The 20,589-nt window shown below is 43.1% G+C and overlaps 3 protein-coding genes across 3 annotated transcripts in view; 2 read left to right on the top strand and 1 right to left on the bottom strand.

The window, feature by feature from the left end:
• The first annotated feature begins 363 nt into the window (after positions 1 to 363).
• On the top strand, positions 364 to 3,573 carry eef2kmt (eukaryotic elongation factor 2 lysine methyltransferase). The gene is made up of 8 exons (XM_006801919.3): positions 364 to 507; positions 891 to 953; positions 1,025 to 1,105; positions 1,222 to 1,323; positions 1,497 to 1,630; positions 1,708 to 1,952; positions 2,079 to 2,228; positions 2,769 to 3,573. The coding sequence occupies exons 1-8, from the start codon at positions 364 to 366 to the stop codon at positions 2,867 to 2,869; spliced, it is 1,020 nt and encodes a 339-aa protein (XP_006801982.2). The 3' UTR covers positions 2,870 to 3,573.
• Positions 2,878 to 14,664, bottom strand: alg1 (ALG1 chitobiosyldiphosphodolichol beta-mannosyltransferase). The gene is made up of 13 exons (XM_006801920.3): positions 14,301 to 14,664; positions 7,597 to 7,674; positions 7,411 to 7,514; positions 7,051 to 7,199; positions 6,809 to 6,898; positions 6,291 to 6,404; positions 6,015 to 6,121; positions 5,409 to 5,447; positions 5,266 to 5,325; positions 5,077 to 5,187; positions 4,878 to 4,992; positions 4,597 to 4,672; positions 2,878 to 3,438 (listed from the first exon to the last, which is right to left on the bottom strand). Exons 1-13 carry the CDS (start codon positions 14,662 to 14,664, stop codon positions 3,304 to 3,306), a joined length of 1,542 nt encoding a protein of 513 aa, XP_006801983.2. The 3' UTR covers positions 2,878 to 3,303.
• A 1,066-nt stretch (positions 14,665 to 15,730) lies between these two features.
• The window catches only part of c4h16orf89 (chromosome 4 C16orf89 homolog), an 8,394-nt gene continuing 3,535 nt past the window's right edge, over positions 15,731 to 20,589 (top strand). Inside the window, exons 1-6 of the mRNA XM_006801921.3 lie at positions 15,731 to 16,027; positions 17,659 to 17,811; positions 18,328 to 18,478; positions 18,700 to 18,817; positions 19,421 to 19,580; positions 20,174 to 20,278. Coding sequence (XP_006801984.1) covers positions 15,847 to 16,027; positions 17,659 to 17,811; positions 18,328 to 18,478; positions 18,700 to 18,817; positions 19,421 to 19,580; positions 20,174 to 20,278 — 868 coding nt within the window. The 5' untranslated portion in view covers positions 15,731 to 15,846. The remainder of the gene's footprint in view (positions 16,028 to 17,658; positions 17,812 to 18,327; positions 18,479 to 18,699; positions 18,818 to 19,420; positions 19,581 to 20,173; positions 20,279 to 20,589) is intronic.

The following is a 20,589-nucleotide window of genomic DNA, read 5'->3' as shown; positions in this document are numbered from 1 at the left end:
AGAGAGCCACAGAAACTGTATAAAAAGGTTCAGGAAAGCCCAGAACTCTGGTTCAAAATGACGTTAATCAATCAATCAATCAATCAATCAATCTTTATTGGCAGACTTCATGTCCATAAAAAACAAGACAGAAACACAACCCCCCCCCCCCCGCCCCTCCCTTAAGTTCTAATTAATACAAAACATCACATTTAAATAATAAATGTCCACTAATAAAATATATAATCATAAAAAAAAGACTGTATGTATGTATTAAACACATGCACTTAGCTCTCTGTAGCTTTAAAAAAGGCAGCCTATGCTCAAACCTACAGATAAACTCCACTACCCAGAGGCTCTGGCGAGAGAGGGTCGCGCAGGATTATGGGTAAACAGGAAGTAAACAAATACACGTGTAAGATGGCGCTTTCAGAGCGGTCCTCGGTTCAGGGGTCAGTTAAAGAGGTTCTAAGGGAGTTCCAGGTGTCGTTTTTCGCTATGACTCGGCTGCCTTCGTTTCCCTGGACTGTGAGTACGAGTCTGACCGAACTTCATTCAGAAATCTCCGCATTTTAGCACCAAAGCTGTCCGGCAGCCTCTGCCTGTGAAACATGAGTAAAGCAATGCTTGTAATCAGTCAAAGGACCTCCCGGAGTAATTTTGGTCTCAGTTCATAAAGATAATCTTTATTCTTTCTTTTAATTTGTTTTTATGTTTTCAAATTAGCCACGGGCTCTCTGCCGGAGATTTCTTCCTCTTAAAGGACATGTTTTCATTTCCACTGTCGCCCAGTCTGATTGTTACAATATAAGCGCCTTGAGGCGAGTGTTGTGATTTGGCGCAATGTGAATGACTTGAATTGAACTTGAAACGTGACGTATACAGAGGTTTAACTTTTTATCTGCTTACAGTTTGTAGAAAAAGACCTTGAGAGCAGCGGCTCATCAGAGCTCGTTTCTCAGGTGCTGAAACAGGTGAGTGTTCCTGCATCGTGCTGCAATCATAAAACAGCTTCAGTGTAATGAACAGTCACGTGTTTTTACAGACGTGCCTTCATCCCCTGTGCCGGAAGTTTCCACCTTCAGTCAGATACAGGAGGCTGTTTCTCTCCCAGCTCATCAGACGGGTGAGGAGAGGTTGCCTCAGATTCTTAGTTGAGCTTTTTTTCTCTGGGCAGAAAATGTTGAAATACTCGATCAGAGTCAAACCTGGCTGTGTGCTTCCTGGTTTCTTCCTCCACAGCTGGAAGCTTCAGGCTGTGAACCTCTGGATGAGCTGTATGATGCTCTGGCTGAGGTGGTGGGCGCTGAGGAGACCATGGAGTGCTACAAGAGCTACCTGCTGGTACCGCACACAGAAAACCCTCAGTGTCACTGTTACCTTTATATCTAATTATTTGTTTTGTGCCATAAAAATATCAAGATCTGATTTTCGGTCTGAATCGTCCGGCCCTACTTTTGCCAGCTGTTGCTTGCAGGAGTCTTAATTTGAAGTGCAGCGATGTTTGTGTCCTGCAGCCTGCTGGTGGCGCTGTGAGCTTGATGGAGAACATTGCTCTGATCTCAGAGGGGACCACCGGGCTGGTGACGTGGGAGGCGGCTCTTTACCTGGCAGAGTGGGCTCTGGAGAATCAGCAGGTCTTTGCAGGCAGGTAAGCGGAAGGATCTGCAGGTCGTCGCCCTCCAGGTGGAGCTTCTGCAGCTTTTACATTTGCTCCTCCTCCTTCAGGACGGTGCTGGAGCTGGGCAGCGGCGCGGGGTTGACGGGTATCGCCGTCTGTCGCTCGTGCAGCCCGAAGCGATTCATCTTCAGCGACTGTCACGCCACGGTGCTGCAGAAACTCGGAGACAACGTCCGGCTGAACGGGCTGAGCGAGCAGACGACCCCAGCGGTCAGCGTGGAGAAGCTGGACTGGACGGCGATCTCAGAGGAAGCGCTGAGGGAGATCGGAGCTGATGTCATCATCGCCGCAGGTCAGATTTTTGGAGGTGGCGTGGACACATTCACACACCTCAGTCTGTTCTGGATTTTGTGGAGCTCTTGATAATCTTTCTCAGATTTGGAGTTAAAGCAGATTCATGTTGTTTGTCGTGGTGCAGACGTGGTGTACGACCCCGACATCGCAGGAAGTCTGGCGAAGCTGCTGTCCATCGTCCTGAGGCATTCGTCTGCCGAGATTCTCCCGCAGGTCTTCATCTGCTCCACGATAAGGAACCTGGAGACGTACGGCGGCTTTAAACAGCAGCTTGGTAAGACGGCGCTGAGGAGGAGGAGGAGGCTGTGGTGAAGATGGTTCAGATTAATTCAGACTTCAACCTGATCAGAGTCTGGTTTATTTAAACCTGACGTTCTGCTGTGTCTCTTTGGCTCATGCTAACGTCACGTGATCGACCTCATGCTCGAGTCTGAGTTTCATCAGCCTCGTGCACAAAAACGCGTTTCCTGCCTGAAATGAACAGTAAACATATAACACTGTGAAAATACTGTGGTTTGCTGTAGTGAGTAGTTCTTTAACCAGCTGTGCACAGTGTCCACAATTCATGAAATTCATGAAGCAAAAAGGAGAAGCTCACAGTAAACACTCAGACGTTCCAGTGTCGACAAAACGAGACTGCAGAGAGAAATCTGGCCAGATTTGATCCTGGATACTTCCTGGTTGCAGTGGGAATAAATAATAACAGTTGTTTTTGAGGCGTGCTTGGGGAATTATGAAGATGATTTTATAGAGATTATAAATCTCAGTGCAGGACTTTGGTTTGAACGAAGTCATTGTTTGTTTGTTTTGGCAGAAACTGAAGGAGTCGGCCATGAAGTGATCCCAGCACCCGTCAGCCGTGTGTTTCCTTATAACAGACAGTCGACTATAGAGCTCATCAAACTGAGCAGGTGACACGAGGGGAGCATGATAAAGATTTTATTTACAAATGTACATCTTCATCGTCATGACAACTTCCTTTATACATTCAAGTGAAGAAAGAAAAACGGCAGGAATAAAAAAAGAAGAACTCAGAAGACGTCGTCTTTTCACCCACTGATCCATTTAAATTTAAATGTACATTTATCAGAAAACAAACAGTTTTGGTCCTTTACGCTCTCACTCTGCTGTAACTGGTGCTCATCCAGGCATTCACTGGATACTGGACTCAAAGGCTGGGCCTACTTTATTCCAAATGTGCTCACCAGGCACAAAAGGGAAAAAAAGTCTTGTTTCCATGGTGATGTCTACTGCACGTGCCCAGTAGGGCTTACAAAGCGAGACTTTCATGAATAAAAGAAATGGTTATAAAACAGCAGCGCTGTCTCGCTCTGTAAATAGAGCCAAGGTTATCTCGGAGCAGTGATTAGAGGCAGGACGTTCTGGTCCCAGTTGTCATCCCAGCACTGCCCCCTGCTGGAGCGGAGGTTCCTCCTGAAGGTTCCCAGTTTGCCGTCTAAACTGGGAAAGTCTGACAGGAGAGTCTGGAATCATAAACGTTCAGCATTATTTGAAAGAAGTCAAAAGAGAGAAAGTTCAATTTCTGAAAGGTGGCAACTCCTAATCAGAGACTCGTGTCGATCATCTTGTTTGTTTTTTTGAGAATAGAAGAGAGAAGGTGGAGCTAAGGTATCAGCTAATGCTAGCTAGCTACCATGCTATATAAATAATTAGCTATTAACTGTTATTTATCTGTAACATCCAATTAAAATCCTAGAATTTCACCCCCAAAACTGTGGCTCCGGCTTCTTGGACAGTCTGTTAGTACAGTCACCTCACAGCAGCCATGTTTTTGGTCACATGATGTTATTAAAAAAAGCTCCAGCAGCACAAACACGGTCCAGAGTTCCAGTTCAGGGACTTCAGTTAGCTGAGGTGAAGCCTAACGGACATCTAGCTGCTACAGCCGCCTGTGTCACCCTCTCATCACAGATGTGGCCACTTCACTCCCACTGAGGCTTCAGAACCCACAAAACCATCTTTTATATACAGTGTTCTGCCTTTTATAACTTAAACTGGATATTATAGTTGTAAACTTCCCTAGAGCTCCCTCTAGTGGCTGCTTTGTAATATGGGTTCGGTTACTTTGGGAAAGGAAAAATGAGAACGTGAAGAATAAATAAAAGATGGCGGAAAGTGATGCCGTAATGTTATTGTTCTAAGCTGATACAGACCTTAAAATGTTGTTGCCTTGGACAAGATATGTCTGTAAGTATGAGTGTCGATAAAAAAATTATCTTTTGTTTTGTGTAAAAATGGTTCGATAATTTGTACATTTGAAAGTTTTATCTTGTTAGCTTGCAGTAAGAGTGTAACAAGCTAGTTTACAGTGTTAGTTAGCTAATACAGTATTTTGTACTTTCAGTTTTAAGATGGTCAAAGAGAAGGCAATGGTCAGAGGCCATTCTTCAATAAATCAGCGCAAAAAGGAAAATAAGTCTGGTTATTGGAGCATCGTTATCTCGCTGTCTAGCTGGTGAAACTAAGAGACTCAGGGCGAGGACAGCATATACAGTTTATGCTTAAATCGTGTTGTACGGTATTTTCAGAGAAGAATAAATGTTGGTAGATATTAGAGTCCATATCAGGGTCTGCCCGAACCTTTCTCCTGATCATGTGACTGGTTCACAGGCATCTCTCACCTTCAGCTGCTCGGCGAGCTCTGCAGAGTCTTTGAAGATCAGCCCGTTCTCCTCGTGCTTCACCAGCTCATCCAAGCTGGGAATAAAAATACAGCCGAGTCAGATTTAATTCACGTTCATGAGCTTACTGGAAGCACATTCTCAGCTCCAGTTTAAATAGGTGGATCAACACAGAGAGGGAAGTATTTACAGAGGTCACTGATGAGCATTTTACTTTGCAACCAGCGCAGTCGCCCCCTCCTGGCCACTAGAAAGAATGCAGGGTTAAGAGGTCGGCTCACCAGTTGAAGTGGACGGCGCAGACGGGGAGGCAGCAGCCGAACATGTCCACCACCTTCATGGGCAGATCCAGACCGCTGGACGACTTGTGGAGACAAACACCCAGGTCTGCTGAGCCTGGACGACACAGAAGGAAACTCCAACGACCTGCAGGAACCTTTGTGCGCAAACACCAGTGAGACTAAATAAATACTAAAATACCTAAAAGCAGAGGGTAATCTTCTGCCTCCAGCCAGGGGGTGCAGATCTCCACGTGCTCCAGGTGCAGGGAGTCGATGAGCTTCATGTAGTGTTCCTTCTGAGGACCCTTACCTGCACACAGAGTGGAAACATGTTCTGAATAAAAAACTCAAAATTCCTGGAGGTTTAATCTGTAAGGAGCTGGACTACCTGTGATCACGCAGAATAAAGGTGGTAAGGAAGCTCCTCCCTTAATGAAACCTTCGTACTCTGGTGGGAACAAACAGGCGACAGGTGAGGAAACACGTTTCGTGGATTATTTAAACGTTCGTTTGTGGAACAGCAGGTCGCACCTTCGAGGGCCGTCAGCAGGACGGAGAAATCTTCGTCCTCTGCAGAGAAAAATGTCCTGAATCAGTGTTTGCAGCTGTTCTTCCCAGAGATGAAACACGAGGTGCAAAATAAAGTGAAACTGGCTGAATTTGGAAAATTTTACTTTCTGTTTACAATAGAAGCTGCAGCCAGAAACCTTCAGTGAGCGTCCTCGCACATCCCGACATTCCCCATGTTTACGTCGATGATGAGGAACGCCGGGAGTTTAATTCCCCTTTTCTCTTTACCCCGAGATTCCCAGCAGGACTTAAAGCTAAACCGTCGCTCCCAAAATCCTTTCCTGTAAATCCTGAACGGGCCGAGGACGCCGCTGAAGCGGAGGTCACGACCTCCAAGCAGTAACTTCTGTTTTGTTTCTATGTTTAAAAACCCTGCAGTGAAGCTGCCTGTGTGTGAGCCGCTGAAGGAAAGTAAAAGCTCATGAAATTAAAAACCTGAGACGAACGACTTCAGCGGAAATGTTCGAGCAGAAAACGCAAAACAAAAAATCGGTTTCCAATCAGAAAACATCAAGAGCTCGCCGTGGTTTTTGTTCTTAAATCAGGGGAAGCGTCTCTTCCTCCGACCTGTCCAGCTGGTGCTGCTGAGCAGCAGCGCTGGTCGCTCCGCCCTCGGGGTCACGGTGCCGTCAGCGGGGTCACGAACTGAGAAGATGGTCCTCTCCGCCTCAGACCTGAGAGAGCAGGTGAGCACACAGGGCTGATGTGTTTTTCTCTATAACAATAAACTGAACAACCGAGGAAAAGCCGACAGTAAAACTCTGCAGCTCTACGACTGCACACATTACACACACACTCATCAGTGTTTCACAGGAACTGCCCCCCGACGGCGTCGTCACTCACCCCGCGTGTCCGAACTGAGGATAAACGGCGGCGAGCCTCACGAAGAGCTCGTGCCGCAGCTTCAGCGGAGTCTCTCTGAAGATGGAGGCCGGCCGGTCGTACAGAGTCGTCGCCCTGCAAACGTCAAACAGTAAAATGTTGCGCTGCGATCCAGAGAACAGAGTCTCTGCGGTTACTTTACTGCTTTTTATTAACTGCATTAAAAATTTGGCCCTGCAGCGAAACACAAACGTGAACATCAGGAGCCTCACAGAGGACGGATCACAGGACCGTCCACAGCAGAGCCGAGACCTGGAGCAGCGTCTCCTCAGGTGTCATAAACAGCACGGCCTCCAGAGGCCGCTAGTGAGACATCTGACCTTTGTTTCAGTCTCTGTCTTTACTGTAAAGTGACACGTCTGCATGTTTTTATTGGTGTGTTGTGAGAATCTTAAATTTCAAACATCTCTCAGACTTTCTGCCACGAGCATTCGTCAGTGAACGAAAAGCAGCCAGATGATAGAAAGAGGAAGTCATACTTGATGCCCCAGTTTTTCTGCAAGTCGTCCTTCATGGCGTTGGTGACGCACAAGTTGTGAGATGCCAGAGGGCCGAAGAAGCGCTCGTACCTGAAAGATGACAACGAAAGCGCCGTCAGAGACGACAGAGACAGAAACACCTCGGATCAGGATTTAACATTAAGTATTTTTATCACAGTCCTGAGGATCAGGACACCTAAAAGCCCGCAGAGCGCCACCTTCAGCCTCTCAGCAGTACTCACCACTTGGCCAGTCGGACCGTGGGATGCGCCGGGCCGTGGCTCAGCGCCATGATGGTGTAGCCGTAGTTGTGCCAGTCGATGATGAATCTGCTGCCACGCAGCAAACACACGAACCAGGTCACTGCGATGCTGGGCAGCCCAGGAGGATTCTGGGAAACAAAGGCAGACGTTGATGTTAACAGAGTGACGTCTGCGAGCAAAGTATTAATAACAGAGGTCTTTATCGTGCCTGCTTTGGACTCTTTCATGAGGATTTTCCTCTAGAGTTCTCTCAAAATAAACGTTTTTCAGTCACAATAACTCACGTTACGTCTGTACGTGAGTTATTGTTCCCCTCTGAGAGTCACACAGGTAACACACCTGCATCAGAACATGCGCCTGCAGCTCCATCGTCAGCAGGACACGGAGCAGCTGCAGGGACTGAACCATCACCTTCGTCACATACGAGACCACTTTCGGTCCGACTGCAAAGGAAACGGGTTCATTAAAAAACAAACAGTAAAGAATCACATCCTGTTTGTTTTTTAAGCGCAGATGTAAATGTACCTCGGACACCTTTCACCTCTGCGATGGGCACTATGCTGATCTTCTCCTCGCTCAGCACGTCTTGATGAGGTTTGGTTTCTGAAAAACAATCACAGCACAAATTCTTCACTCTCACAGCCGACACGGGATTATATCAGGCACGATGAAACAACTTCCTGATTGTTCTTAGTCCAAAGCTCACATTTAATTTTTTGTTTCTCAGACTGACCGACTGTTCGTCTGAAACTCTTTTGGTTTTCAGTGCTGTAGAAACAAAAGGTATTTATTTTCTATCAGATAGGGCTGCCACGATTAGTCGACTAGTCACGATTACGTCGACTATTAAAATCGTCGACGACTGATTTAATAGTCGACGCGTCGTTTGAAGCTTTGTAAGATCACAAAAGACGCAGGAATGACCTGCAGCATAGGTTAGATGAGATTTACAAACGCAAAGCTGACGGAGCATTTATTCGGTCTCGCAGGAAATGGCTCGAAGAAGGAGAGCAGAATTCAGCCTATTTTTTCAGACTTGAAAAGCATCAATCTAACACCAACTCCATCCTACAACTAAATATTAATGGGACAATTTCTAATGATAAGGATACCATAGCAAAATATTGTTCAAACTTTTATTGCAAACTTTATTCTTCTAGTTATTGCCCTGAAGCTTGTCTGACTTTTTTTAATTCTTTAGACAAAATTACTCAGCTGAATGAGGAGGATAGTCAGCTTTGCGACAGATCAATTTCTTTGATTGAGGTTGCAGATGCTATAAAACATCTAAAGATGAACAAATCACCTGGAACTGACGGCCTTACTGCCGAGTTTTACAAACAGTTCACTGACAGTTTAGCCCCGTTTCTTTTAGAAGTTTTTAAGGAAAGTATGGATAGAGGTGCACTCCCTAGACAACTGGTGACCAATCTCTTTACTGAATAATGATTATAAGATATTGGCACAAGTTCTGGCTAATAGAATGAAACCTGTATTAGATAAAGTTATTGATGAGAGTCAGTCTGGATTCATGCAGAATCGTCATATCTCAAACAACATAAGATTAATTTTAGACATAATAGATTACCCAGAACTTGTACAGGATGATAGTCTTTTTCTTTTTTTAGATTTCTACAAGGCGTTCGACTCCTTAGAGCATGAGTTTATTTTTACTGCTTTAAATAAATTTGGGTTTGGTCAGTCCTTCTGTAATGCCGTTCGGACACTGTATTCCAATAGTAACAGCTCCATAAAGCTTGCCACTGGTATTTCCCCAAGATTCTCTCTAAAGCGTGGAGTGAGGCAGGGTTGCCCCCTATCTGTATATTTATTCCTTCTTTCTGTGCAACTCCTTAATTCACACATTAAACTCAGTTCTTTAAAAGGCCTGGTCATTGCTAACAGAGAAATACTCATAAGTCAGCTGGCAGACGATACAGCTCTCTTCCTCAGAGACGCCTCGCAAGTTTCAGTGGCCATTAACAATATACAGCCATTCACTAAAGCCTCCGGACTTTCACTCAACCTGCATAAATGTGAACTTTTACCAGTTAAAAGTTGTTTAGCAACTTCAATTCATGGAATACCTGTAAGAAACTCTGTAAGATACCTTGGAATTCAAATAATAAAAAATGAGCAATCCAGATGCTCCACAAACTTCATTCCTATTATAGATAAATCCCAAAAAATCTTTAATCATTGGCTACAGCGAGACCTGTCGTTGAAGGGTAGAGTTCTGCTATCGAAGGCTGAAGGTATCTCCCGTCTAACCTATGCTGCCCAGTCACTACATGTTGATAATACAACCTGTAAGTCAATTAACAAATTATTATACAATTTTTTATGGAAAAATAAAACTCCCTACTTGCGTAAATCAGTAGCTTTAAATTCATATGATAAAGGAGGTATAAATTTTATTGATTTCGGTGCTCTTAACAACACCTTTAAAATAAACTGGATTAAAAAGTATTTAAGAAATCCCACTTCTATCTGGAACTTTATCTCACATCATGTGTTCTCTAATTTAGGCGGCCTTAACTTCCTACTGCTCTGCAATTATAGTATTCCAAAAATACCACTGAAACTTTCTCACTTTCATCAACAAATTCTTTTGGCATGGGCGCTGATTTACAAACACAATTTCTCTCCACAAAACTGTTTTATTTGGAATAACTGCAATATTATTTATAAAAATAAAACTCTTTTTTTAAATAACTGGTTTAATAATGGAATAATCTTGGTTAGTCAGTTATATAGAGAAGATGGACTCTTATATAATTACTCTGAGTTCCTCAGGAGATACAATGTACCGATAACGCCTAAAGAATTCTCAATAGTGTTCGATGCCATCCCATCTGGTCTGTCCATGTTACACAGATGCTCCCACAGTGCTCCACTACAGGTCACTCCCCCGGATGTGTTACATTCTTCTCTTGGCAATGTTTGCTTTTCTTCTCATAAATCTATAAATACCAAAATAAGATCTCTCTTTCAGGATGCAATGGTCTCTGTTCCATCAGCCATATTTTATTGGGCCAATTTTGTAACAGATATTGAATGGAAAAAAGTTTGGACTTTACCACAAAGGTTTTTCTTAACAAACAAAATTAAAGAGATTTCCTTTAAGTTGATTCATAAATTTTACCCTACCAAACAATATTTGTCCAAATTTATGGCTGAAATAAATGTAAATTGTACCTTCTGTCAAGAGCAACCTGAAACAGTTTCTCATCTGTTTTGGTCATGTAAATTTACATGTAAATTCTGGAAGGATTTCCACAAGTTTATTACTGACTCTGTTCTCCGTAATCTTCAACTATACTATAAGGATGTTATCTTTGGCTATTATAATTTTAAAGACAAGGACAATGATGCTTTCTTCTTTATAAATTTGGTTTTATTTTTGGCAAAATTTCATATACACAAAAGCAAAGTCCTCGGCAGAAAGCCTGAACTTCTTGTATTAAAAATGGAACTTGCACAATATACAGTGGGGCAAAAAAGTATTTAGTCAGCCACCGATTGTGCATGTTCCCCCACTTAAAATTATGACAGAGGTCAGTAATTTGCACCAGAAGTACACTTCAACTGTGAGAGACAGAATGTGAAAAAAAAATCCATGAATTCACATGGTAGGATTTGTAAAGAATTTATTCGTAAATCAGGGTGGAAAATAAGTATTTGGTCAATAACAAAAATACAACTCAATACTTTGTAACATAACCTTTGTTGGCAATAACAGAGGTCAAACGTTTACTATAGGTCTTTACCAGGTTTGCACACACAGTAGCTGGTATTTTGGCCCATTCCTCCATGCAGATCTTCTCAAGAGCAGTGATGTTTTGGGGCTGTCGCCGAGCAACACGGACTTTCAACTCCCGCCACAGATTTTCTATGGGGTTGAGGTCTGGAGACTGGCTAGGCCACTCCAGGACTTTCAAATGCTTCTTACGGAGCCACTCCTTTGTTGCCCGGGCGGTGTGTTTTGGATCATTGTCATGTTGGAAGACCCAGCCTCGTTTCATCTTCAAAGTTCTCACTGATGGAAGGAGGTTTTGGCTCAAAATCTCACGATACTTGGCCCCATTCATTCTGTCCTTAACACGGATCAGTCGTCCTGTCCCCTTGGCAGAAAAACAGCCCCATAGCATGATGTTTCCACCCCCATGCTTCACAGTAGGTATGGTGTTCTTGGGATGCAACTCAGTATTCTTCTTCCTCCAAACACGACGAGTTGAGTTTATACCAAAAAGTTCTACTTTGGTTTCATCTGACCACATGACATTCTCCCAATCCTCTGCTGTATCATCCATGTGCTCTCTGGCAAACTTCAGACGGGCCTGGACATGCACTGGCTTCAGCAGCGGAACACGTCTGGCACTGCGGGATTTGATTCCCTGCCGTTGTAGTGTGTTACTGATGGTGACCTTTGTTACTTTGGTCCCAGCTCTCTGCAGGTCATTCACCAGGTCCCCCCGTGTGGTTCTGGGATCTTTGCTCACCGTTCTCATGATCATTTTGACCCCACGGGATGAGATCTTGCGTGGAGCCCCAGATCGAGGGAGATTATCAGTGGTCTTGTATGTCTTCCATTTTCTGATGATTGCTCCCACAGTTGATTTTTTCACACCAAGCTGCTTGCCTATTGTAGATTCACTCTTCCCAGTCTGGTGCAGGTCTACAATTCTTTTCCTGGTGTCCTTCGAAAGCTCTTTGGTCTTGGCCATGGCGGAGTTTGGAGTCTGACTGGTTGAGGCTGTGGACAGGTGTCTTTTATACAGATGATGAGGTCAAACAGGTGCCATTCATACAGGTAACGAGTGGGGGACAGAAAAGCTTCTTACAGAAGACGTTACAGGTCTGTGAGAGCCAGGGATTTTCCTTGTTTGAGGTGACCAAATACTTATTTTCCACCCTGATTTACGAATAAATTCTTTACAAATCCTACCATGTGAATTCATGGATTTTTTTTTTCACATTCTGTCTCTCACAGTTGAAGTGTACTTCTGGTGCAAATTACTGACCTCTGTCATCATTTTAAGTGGGGGAACTTGCACAATCGGTGGCTGACTAAATACTTTTTTGCCCCACTGTATAAGGACAATCTCCTCATCAAAAAACACTAAGGCTCTCAAGACTGTTACCATCTATAACCGATTGAAACTGCTAACTTGATTTTGGCTCTTGCAAACTTTTGTTTATTTATGTTCCCCTTAATTTATTTTATTTTTTGTACTCACTTTTGTCTCACTGTCCTTGTCACTCTCTCTGTTCCTCATTGTACTACCACAATGTCATCTTTTATGTGATCCCTGTTTTACTTGACTGTATGTCTAAAATGTGATAAATAAAGTTAAAAAAAAAAAAAAGAAAAAAAAAAAGACGCAGGAATAAGTAGTAGGATTTAAGAGTGTAATAACGGACTGAAACAGAAGATGGCAGCACTGCATGTACAAGGATGCCAGCTGCCGTTAAACCCCGAAGAAGAAGAAGTAGCTCCGTCCCAGAATTCATAGCGCAGCCTAGCTCAGTTTCCAACAATGGCGGCAGCTAGTTAGTTTTAATATTACTCTTATTATTCTTTCTGGGTCACAAAATAAATGTTTAACATATTTTCAGGCGAGAATGTAACTGTGTAAACCTCAAATATCTGCTCAGTTTATCAAGACGCCACATATTTTCAAAAGCGCTCCGACGTTTTCGGAGACGGCTGTTACCCACTAGCTCGATAGCTAGCCGGGGGCTAGGCTAACTAGAGCCGTGAGAACACCGGACTCCCGGCAATCGTTTTCAAACCCACCGCTGTCTTTCGCTACTCAGGTTAAACATGATATATAAGTCACTTAGATAACTTAAAAATGTTATTGTTTGGCTTTTTTCAGTATTTTATTTGTTCCTGAGTAAATCGGTTTGGCTGAGATTAAAGTTATAGTTTTTACACAGCTGAATAAATGTCAAGCAGACAGCTGATTATCAGAAGTGTGAGATGCTCGAGAATTTACTCCGGTGTCCTGTTATATTTTAGATAGCAAGGAGTTTATTAAACTTCACCGAAACAATCTGTAAATTTCATTAAAATTTAATAAACTATCATCTTGTCTTTATTTTTAGTTAGCACATACCTTAAACACTTAAAGCTGTAAGCTAATGATAGTTATATAAGAGCAGATGCTGCTGGTGCAATAAGCTGTATGTTTTACGTCCAATGGATGATGATCTGATTAGTGACTAATCGCTTGAATAATCGGTGACTAGTCGACTATCAAAATAATCGTTTGTGGCAGCCCTACTATCAGATCATGTTTATAACGCACAGCTGAAATTAACTGGGCTCAATTAACCTGGATGTGCTGCACGGAGTTTACGTTTTAGTAATTTTAGAAGAGTACATGATATTACTTCTTTAAAACACCACCCTTACAAAGTGGATCGGCTCCATCTCGGATCACTTACAGCGACCTGCTTTGAGGTGTTTTCTGTCTGTGGTCATTTTGCATTCTCCTTTTTTCTGCATATACTTTACAGTCACGTCTTTTTCTTTATCTAAAGTTTGATTTATCTCAACCTGCTGAAAGCACCAGTTTTATATTTGGATCAAATATTCTTTTCTTTAGATTTTTGATCTGGAACTTTTACGAGTAACGACATGTAAACGCTGCTTCTTTAAAATACCACTCCTTATAAATCCTACAGACAGAGCGCTGCAGTATTGATGGAGGTGTAGAAGTTGCAGCACATGTTTCAGGAACAAATGCTGTTTAAAATAAACTTGCACAGTGAACCACCTCATTATACAACTTCAACAGCTCCAATAGGATGTAGACGCTTCAGTGTGTGTCATTAGATGAGGTATGGACCTCCTCTGTCACTCCAGCCCTCCTTCACTACATCCATAAATATCCTCAGAGGTCGTCCTCTTCTCCTCTTGTGAACATCCAGTATATCTACCCTCCCTCCTCTGCACACCTCAGCCTCTCTGACTCTGAGATGTCCCTCTGACTGTCCATCTGTCTGCTGACCAGAGTGGGCTCAGGGCCCTGATGTAGTCTCACCTCCACCTTAAACCCACCTCCCCACTGTCTCTCAGTCCTCATACTGGTACGAGGATACGCTGGTATCGGTACCTACCTGAACATGTCGGTACGAGAAGTGAAAGAAGCTGACCGTTTGATCTCAGCGGCAGGTGGGAAACAGGTGAATGAATGTGTCACAGGAAGCTTTAGTCTCACCTGAAAACCCCACGAAGGTCACATGGTACCCGTGTTTACTCAGGGATAAAGCGTGATACTGCATCCGAGGACTGCGCCCGATGTCCCCCAGCACCAGCACGCAGACCCGCCGGGAGGTCCCGTCGTCCCGCCGCCGTAGGCTGCGGCCCCACAGCGGCAGCAGCGCGGCAGCGACCGCCAGAGACACCGCGGGCCAACTCACAGCCGAGTGTGGCGCAAAAAGTCCCGCTAAAAGCGCCAAAACCATCAGGGAAACTGCCAGCAGAACCGTGCAGGAGCAGCGCGGCGCCATGTTTGTTTGAGATTTGTGATGACGCGGCTCATCACAAATGGGCGGGGCTTGATGTTTAAAGGAACCGCGCATCGTATCGTGACGCGTTCATGTGCAAACCAGGAACTTTCAGTCTCAGCCGTCAAAGCGTGTGTTAACTTCTATTGTTATCAAATGATTATATTAAAAAATCCACAAAGAAAAAATTAAAAAGTAGGGCTTTGGTAGGACATTTACATTTTATTTTTTTTTAAAAAAGAAAAATCTCAGAAACATCTTTTCACAAACATTTTGGAACAAATAATAAAAAGTTTGCCTGAGCAGATTTTTGTGAATATATTTACACAATTAAACATTTGTTCTGAAGTTTTGTGGTTTTCAAATGTGAAAATCTACTTTGTATTAACCAATCTCCCTTTAGGATATTTTCGGTTCTATTCTTCATTTAGAAACAGAAGGATATAATATATACACGTCAGAATCAAAATAGGCTTCAGGATTATACTTTACTGTCATTACACATGTATAAATACAGTGTAACGAAATACAGTTTGCATCTAATCAGAAGTGCAAGAGCAGTAAGTGCAATACTTTCTTAATCCCTGAGGAAATTATATTATACACATATACATGTATAAGAATGCGTGACATTAATATGTAATATATGTTTTCCAGTGCCTTCCAGAAAATATACTCATAATATATATATATATATATATATATATATATATATATATAGTAAATAATTTTAAAACCAGACTGATCTTCTAAACGAACCTTTTGTGATCAAATATTCTGGCTCCCTGCGCCGCCCCACTGGAAAATCCCGCATACATAAACCTCACCTCACTGTGGGAAACAGCAGGGAAATATGATATTAATTCTCTGTACATTTTCCACCTTTTGAACAGCTTTTGTCTTCCATGCGTTGCAGCTTTCAGGCCACTAACTGACCTTTTTTTTTAAATGTAATTTTGTTTTTTGGTTTCGGTTAAATAAACGTGTAAATGTTTTCACTGCACATCACTTTAAATCCTCTTAGGAGGTAAGGTGAGATTTTCTTTGTGTATTATTTTATTCTAATATTAATTCAAATTAAACGCAGTAAAAATAAAATGTAATTTCGTGATGATAGCCCCTCTGACGTCATGGATATTTCCTCCCCCCCATGCTGAGCCCTTGACTTTGCTCCCCCCGTGTTAAAGCGGAGACAGGCTGTCCTCCGCCTCTCTCGGTCTCCCTGCTAGACTGAAGCTGTCCCGGACCTCAGAGTGGATGATGCGGGTTTCGGTGCTCCGGCTGGCCGCAGCGCTGGCTCTGTTTGCCGCAGTGTGCGGCTCTCGGGCGGAGGTGATCGATGACATCCTGAGCAGCCTCTCCCGCGGAGTGTCCTTCCTGGAGCGGCAGCACGAGCACATCAACCTGGACGGAGTGGTGGGGTTCGTCATACTGCAGGGTAAGACTGTTTACCAGCTGCAGGAAACATCTGGAGAATAACATCTGTTTATTGTTTGCTTGTTTTGGTGAAACTCACTGATTTCAGATCGAACAGGTTATACAAACATGCGAAAGCTTTTAAAGTGAAATGCTTTTAACCTCAGTGTCGACTGAAAGTGACACATTTTCTGCTTCACTCTCAGACTTTTCACTGATCTGTTTTATTTTATAGTAAAATACAGTAAAGTACAGCGCTGCCAGCACAGCTACTGCTCTGACATTTGATTTTCTGACAATGGAAACCCCAAAGTAATCTAAAAATAAAGTAAATCTATTGTTTTAACCCCTTCCGTCCAAAAACAAATGATGAACATTTCCAGAATAAAAAGTGTATCCCCCCTAAAAAACTTTGATTTTGTGGCCGTAGCTTCTTAACACTAGAATTACTGAGCCTTTTCCCCCTGGTGTAGTCCCTACTACTAGATTTACTAGCCTGTGCAAATTTGCGTAAATCCCCCCGACCCTAACACCTCTTGGCACCCCGCTGAGATTTTCACAGGTCTTCAGCTCCATTGTTCTCCTGCTTTTGTTGTGCAAACACACCCTCCCCCAACCCCCAACCATGAGAGATTCAGGTCTTTCCTTCCCTGCAAGGCTACTTTCCTTCCTTACCTGCAGCGTACAATACACCATGGTAGTTCTTGTCAATCCTTGTCACTACATTGCATGCCTGCCCATAAACACATATACACAGAGTTGTACATATATTTATATAGCCACACCTTACATAATATGCATAAAGTCTAGTTACACACACACACACACATGTGGCCACTGATACCTCCTCAGAAGAATCCTTTTCAGATTCTTCTGGTATCAGTGGCTTGCTGGACAAATGAAACCTCTCCTCCATCAGAATCTGCTTCGTCCATTTCCTGCAGCAAGGCCAAAGCCTGTTGCGCGGAGAGGTTCTTGCTGCGTGGCAATTTTTTCTCACCAGGAAAACAAACTGACTTTAATGCGAGGCCGTGTTTGCACACAGAGCTCTGTTTGTCCAGCAGAGAGAGAATCACACTTTCTAAGTTAGAAGGCTTTTTGTCAATTTTCTACCAATCATTCATGAAGCTGACCTTGAAGACCTCGGTGGATGTAAGTCAGCATTTACAAACTCAGCTTGCTCCTGATTTAGAGAGACGGACATGATGCCACTCAGGAGCTACACCTGCAAACCTGTTGGCAACCAAAGCAGTCACACAGAGGTGCAGCTGCCCTCTTTGCATATGCAGCTGCTTTCATCAGCCAGCCGGTCAGGCAATATGGAGACCAGAAGGCTGCTGGCTGGTCTGCAGGTCTGTGTGACTGAGGCTGAAGTAAAAACACTGAAGAGCTCACCTTTGAAATAAAACAGGAAGTAAGCCAACAGAGGGAAAACACAAAGACAAAAGCGAGGGCATGAAAAAGAACAAAGGAAGAAAGTAACAGATCAGAAAACCAACTAAGGCCCTACCTTCCAAAATAAAACAGGAAGTAAACCGAAAGAGGGTCCATCCACAGGAGGACACAGGCAGAGGAAATTAAAACCATAAAGCAAGTTTACTTATATCCTTTTATTTTACGAATGAACTCTTTCTTCCTGTTTTTGTGTCTCAGCTGAGCTGAAGGAGGCGGTCCGGACGTGGCCTCACACCGACCCGGTCAGCTGGGCTCAGAGAACCACCGCCGTCGCTCTGGTCAGACGTCTTGACCAAAGTCTGGAGAAGGCTAACGCTGCCCTGGAACAGGACGACCCAAAATACTACAGAGGTGAGACTTTCAGACTCCATGTCCCCAAAGTCTGCAGGTACAGTGCTGATCCATTTAGTGGTTCATTCTTGGAGCTGTTATGGTCTTTATGTGGAAGAAATTAACACATGAAAAGGCTCAGGGCATCTCAGATATTTATATTCATGAAGGTAAATGTGTCAGTGATTCACAGTGACACTGAAACACTACAGGTGAGTGAACACAACATCAAGAACAGACAACAGTCAGAAAGCTAAGATTTCAGTTTCACTGCTGTGACGTCTTCTGCAGGCGTTTCCTGAAAAAGGAGGAGCTTATTTAAAGACTGTCTGAACTTATAGGGGCTGTTTTTGAGTTAAATTTGTATTTAATTATGTTTTTAATCATCACGACGTATTGATTAAGGTTTAATTATATAATTTAAATATCTGACTTGAGAGAAATGAGCAGGCAGGTGTTGCACAGATGTGCAGGTGAGGTTTGTTGAGATCCTGGCAGATTTTAACACTTGTGCGTTTCCTGCATCCTCCTCTCCAGAGTTCGAGCCGCTGTTGTCGTGGAGTTTCTGGCTGATTCCTCAGGAATGGTACACCACAGATCCCAGCCTGGTTTATCCCTCCACCATGACCACTGAGTGCTACGACGAGCAGCTCAGTGACAAATGTCTGACCCTGCTGCTGGGAACCTGGTACGAACCCACACCAACCAAAGAGTCCGGCTTCAGAGGCTCTTTACTCTGCTGGTTCCTCTACATGTGGATTGTTGGACTGTGCAAATTATTCACCGGCCGCAGCCTGTTTTTAACTTTAAAAATGCTGATTTACACTAGAAAGAAAGTTCTTTATCTTATTGTAAGTGTAAGTGGTGAGGACACTCACCTGCCTGAGTCGTGTGTGTGTGTTCGGACAGGAAGATGAACGGGACGCCGTGCATCGTCACCAAGCCCTGCCGGGACACCATGACACGTTTTGGGTGTCCACACTACTCTCTGTCCCACCAGCTTCTCTACTTCATGATCGGAAAAATGGTGAGCGAACAAAGATGGAAACAACACGTAAAACCACTCAAAGACCCACAGATGTGTGTGACACTAACAAGCATGTTGGAGAAAGAAACAACCTGATTTTAGGAAGCCTCACAGAAAGACGGGCTCCAAACCAGATATGAGCCTCCTGTGTGGAGTTTGCATATCGGCCCAGAACCTCCGGTTTAACTCAAAGTACCAGATTAATGCTGCCCATCTCAGCCCGAGCTGAATTTTAAATCTTTTACTTCCTGGTAAGACTCATTACATTTTCATTAAGAGTCTTTACATTTGTATGTTTTTCCCAGTAAAATACTGAGCCAAAAGCTCAGGCTGTAAACACTCTAAACACTTGGCTGTAGAGTCGTAGCTGTGAGCACAGAAGCCCCGCCCACCCGCTCTCCAAGACATTCTGTTTATAATGTGCAGCCAATCAATAAAAAGCTGTCTTAAAGGGAGAGCAGTACAGAGCCAAAGACAGAGCCTTGGGGAACACCGCAGGTGGCAAAACTACTGTTAGAAATATTTGATTAAAGTAGCGAGGACCATTACAGATTTCAGTACGAGGGGAATTTATGAGCTTCACAGTTTGTATTTCCGTTTCAGAAAGGCTGCACTAATCTGCTGAAAGGCGACACACGAGCATCCAGAGCAAACATGACCGAACAGAACTACCAGAGGATCTTCTGCTCCAACATGATGAAGACCAACCAGGACATCAAAGACGGTCTGAGTGAGCAGATGGTCGACATCTTCATCGAAAACAGTGAGTGTCGACATTTTCCTGATCCGGTGTTTTTCCGGTTTGATGCAAAATGAATTCCCATATTTAATTTTTTTTTATTACTTATATTTTAATATTTTCATGCAAAAAAGCTTAAAAATGAATTAATTTATAAATATAAACCACTAATTATGATCAACTTAAGGATAAACTCATAAAATGATTGACTGGAATGGGAAAACCATAGTGTCAAATATTGATGTGTCCTTTTGAATGAGATAAACTAAAAACATTTACATTTTTTTGATGACTGCATCACCATTTCAATATAAAAGAAAATTATGGAATAAAAGAGATGATAACAAAATCTGAATTTCAACAAAATTCAGAGTGTTCGTTGTAGAATTTGGGGATTTTGATGTTGTGTCCTGACTTTTCAGGAGACATTGAGGCTCACCTTCAGAGAATTCGTGTAACAAAGAAAGTTTTTTCTTGTTTTAGGACTTTTTAAGACTTTTAATTTAATTTTAGGTTAAATTGAAAAGTGTACTGGGGGGATTTGGATGAGCAGTCAACTGTAAAAATGTCTGAACTGTAAATAAATTAGTTTCTGAGTTTCCTCTCTATGTTGGCAGTCCTGATTTGTGGATTGTCTGGATTCTCCGACTTCCACAAAGCCGATTGGCTGCAGCACATTCTGAGGCTGCAGGACGAGGAGGTGGGCTGCTTTGGGAGAGACAGTGAGTATCACAAACCTGCTACAGTCTGCTGAAATATATGTTCTTAGTCCAAAATACCAAATATGTCAAACCTCAGAAATATAGCAACAGTGTATTTTAGAGGTCTTAATGAAACAAAGATGGCCACTGATGCAAGAATGTGCAGGTTTTTTATGTGTTAGGCAAATAAAACACAAAGAGCATTCGTACAAGTAACGTGGCGATCAGATCTCTGTCTGACGTTATGTCACGGGATCTGAATTACCTGCAGATTTCTTGAGAAAACTTTTGAGGAAGTGCAGTAATTTGTTATAGAAGAAACTTCAGAAATA

The sequence above is a fragment of the Neolamprologus brichardi genome, chromosome 4 (genome assembly GCF_056152115.1).
Source record: "Neolamprologus brichardi isolate AB-2024 chromosome 4, ASM5615211v1, whole genome shotgun sequence".
Lineage (NCBI taxonomy): Eukaryota > Metazoa > Chordata > Actinopteri > Cichliformes > Cichlidae > Neolamprologus > Neolamprologus brichardi.
The sequence above is the reverse complement of the archived record's forward strand: the minus strand, read 5'-3'. Positions and strand labels throughout refer to the sequence as shown.

What these genes read in the sequence shown, in the direction of transcription:
- eef2kmt (XM_006801919.3), top strand. Translation starts at nt 364, where the DNA reads ATGGGTAAACAGGAAGTAAACAAATACACGTGTAAGATGGCGCTTTCA. An exon ending in TGCCTTCGTTTCCCTGGACT is followed by an intron (nt 508 to 890) that starts GTGAGTACGAGT and finishes ATCTGCTTACAG; the next exon opens with TTTGTAGAAAAAGACCTTGA. An exon ending in TCTCCCAGCTCATCAGACGG is followed by an intron (nt 1,106 to 1,221) that starts GTGAGGAGAGGT and finishes CTTCCTCCACAG; the next exon opens with CTGGAAGCTTCAGGCTGTGA.
- alg1 (XM_006801920.3), bottom strand. Translation starts at nt 14,664, where the DNA reads ATGCGCGGTTCCTTTAAACATCAAGCCCCGCCCATTTGTGATGAGCCG. An exon ending in TTTATTCTGCGTGATCACAG is followed by an intron (nt 5,188 to 5,265) that starts GTAGTCCAGCTC and finishes CTCTGTGTGCAG; the next exon opens with GTAAGGGTCCTCAGAAGGAA. An exon ending in AGATTACCCTCTGCTTTTAG is followed by an intron (nt 4,993 to 5,076) that starts GTATTTTAGTAT and finishes TGTGTCGTCCAG; the next exon opens with GCTCAGCAGACCTGGGTGTT.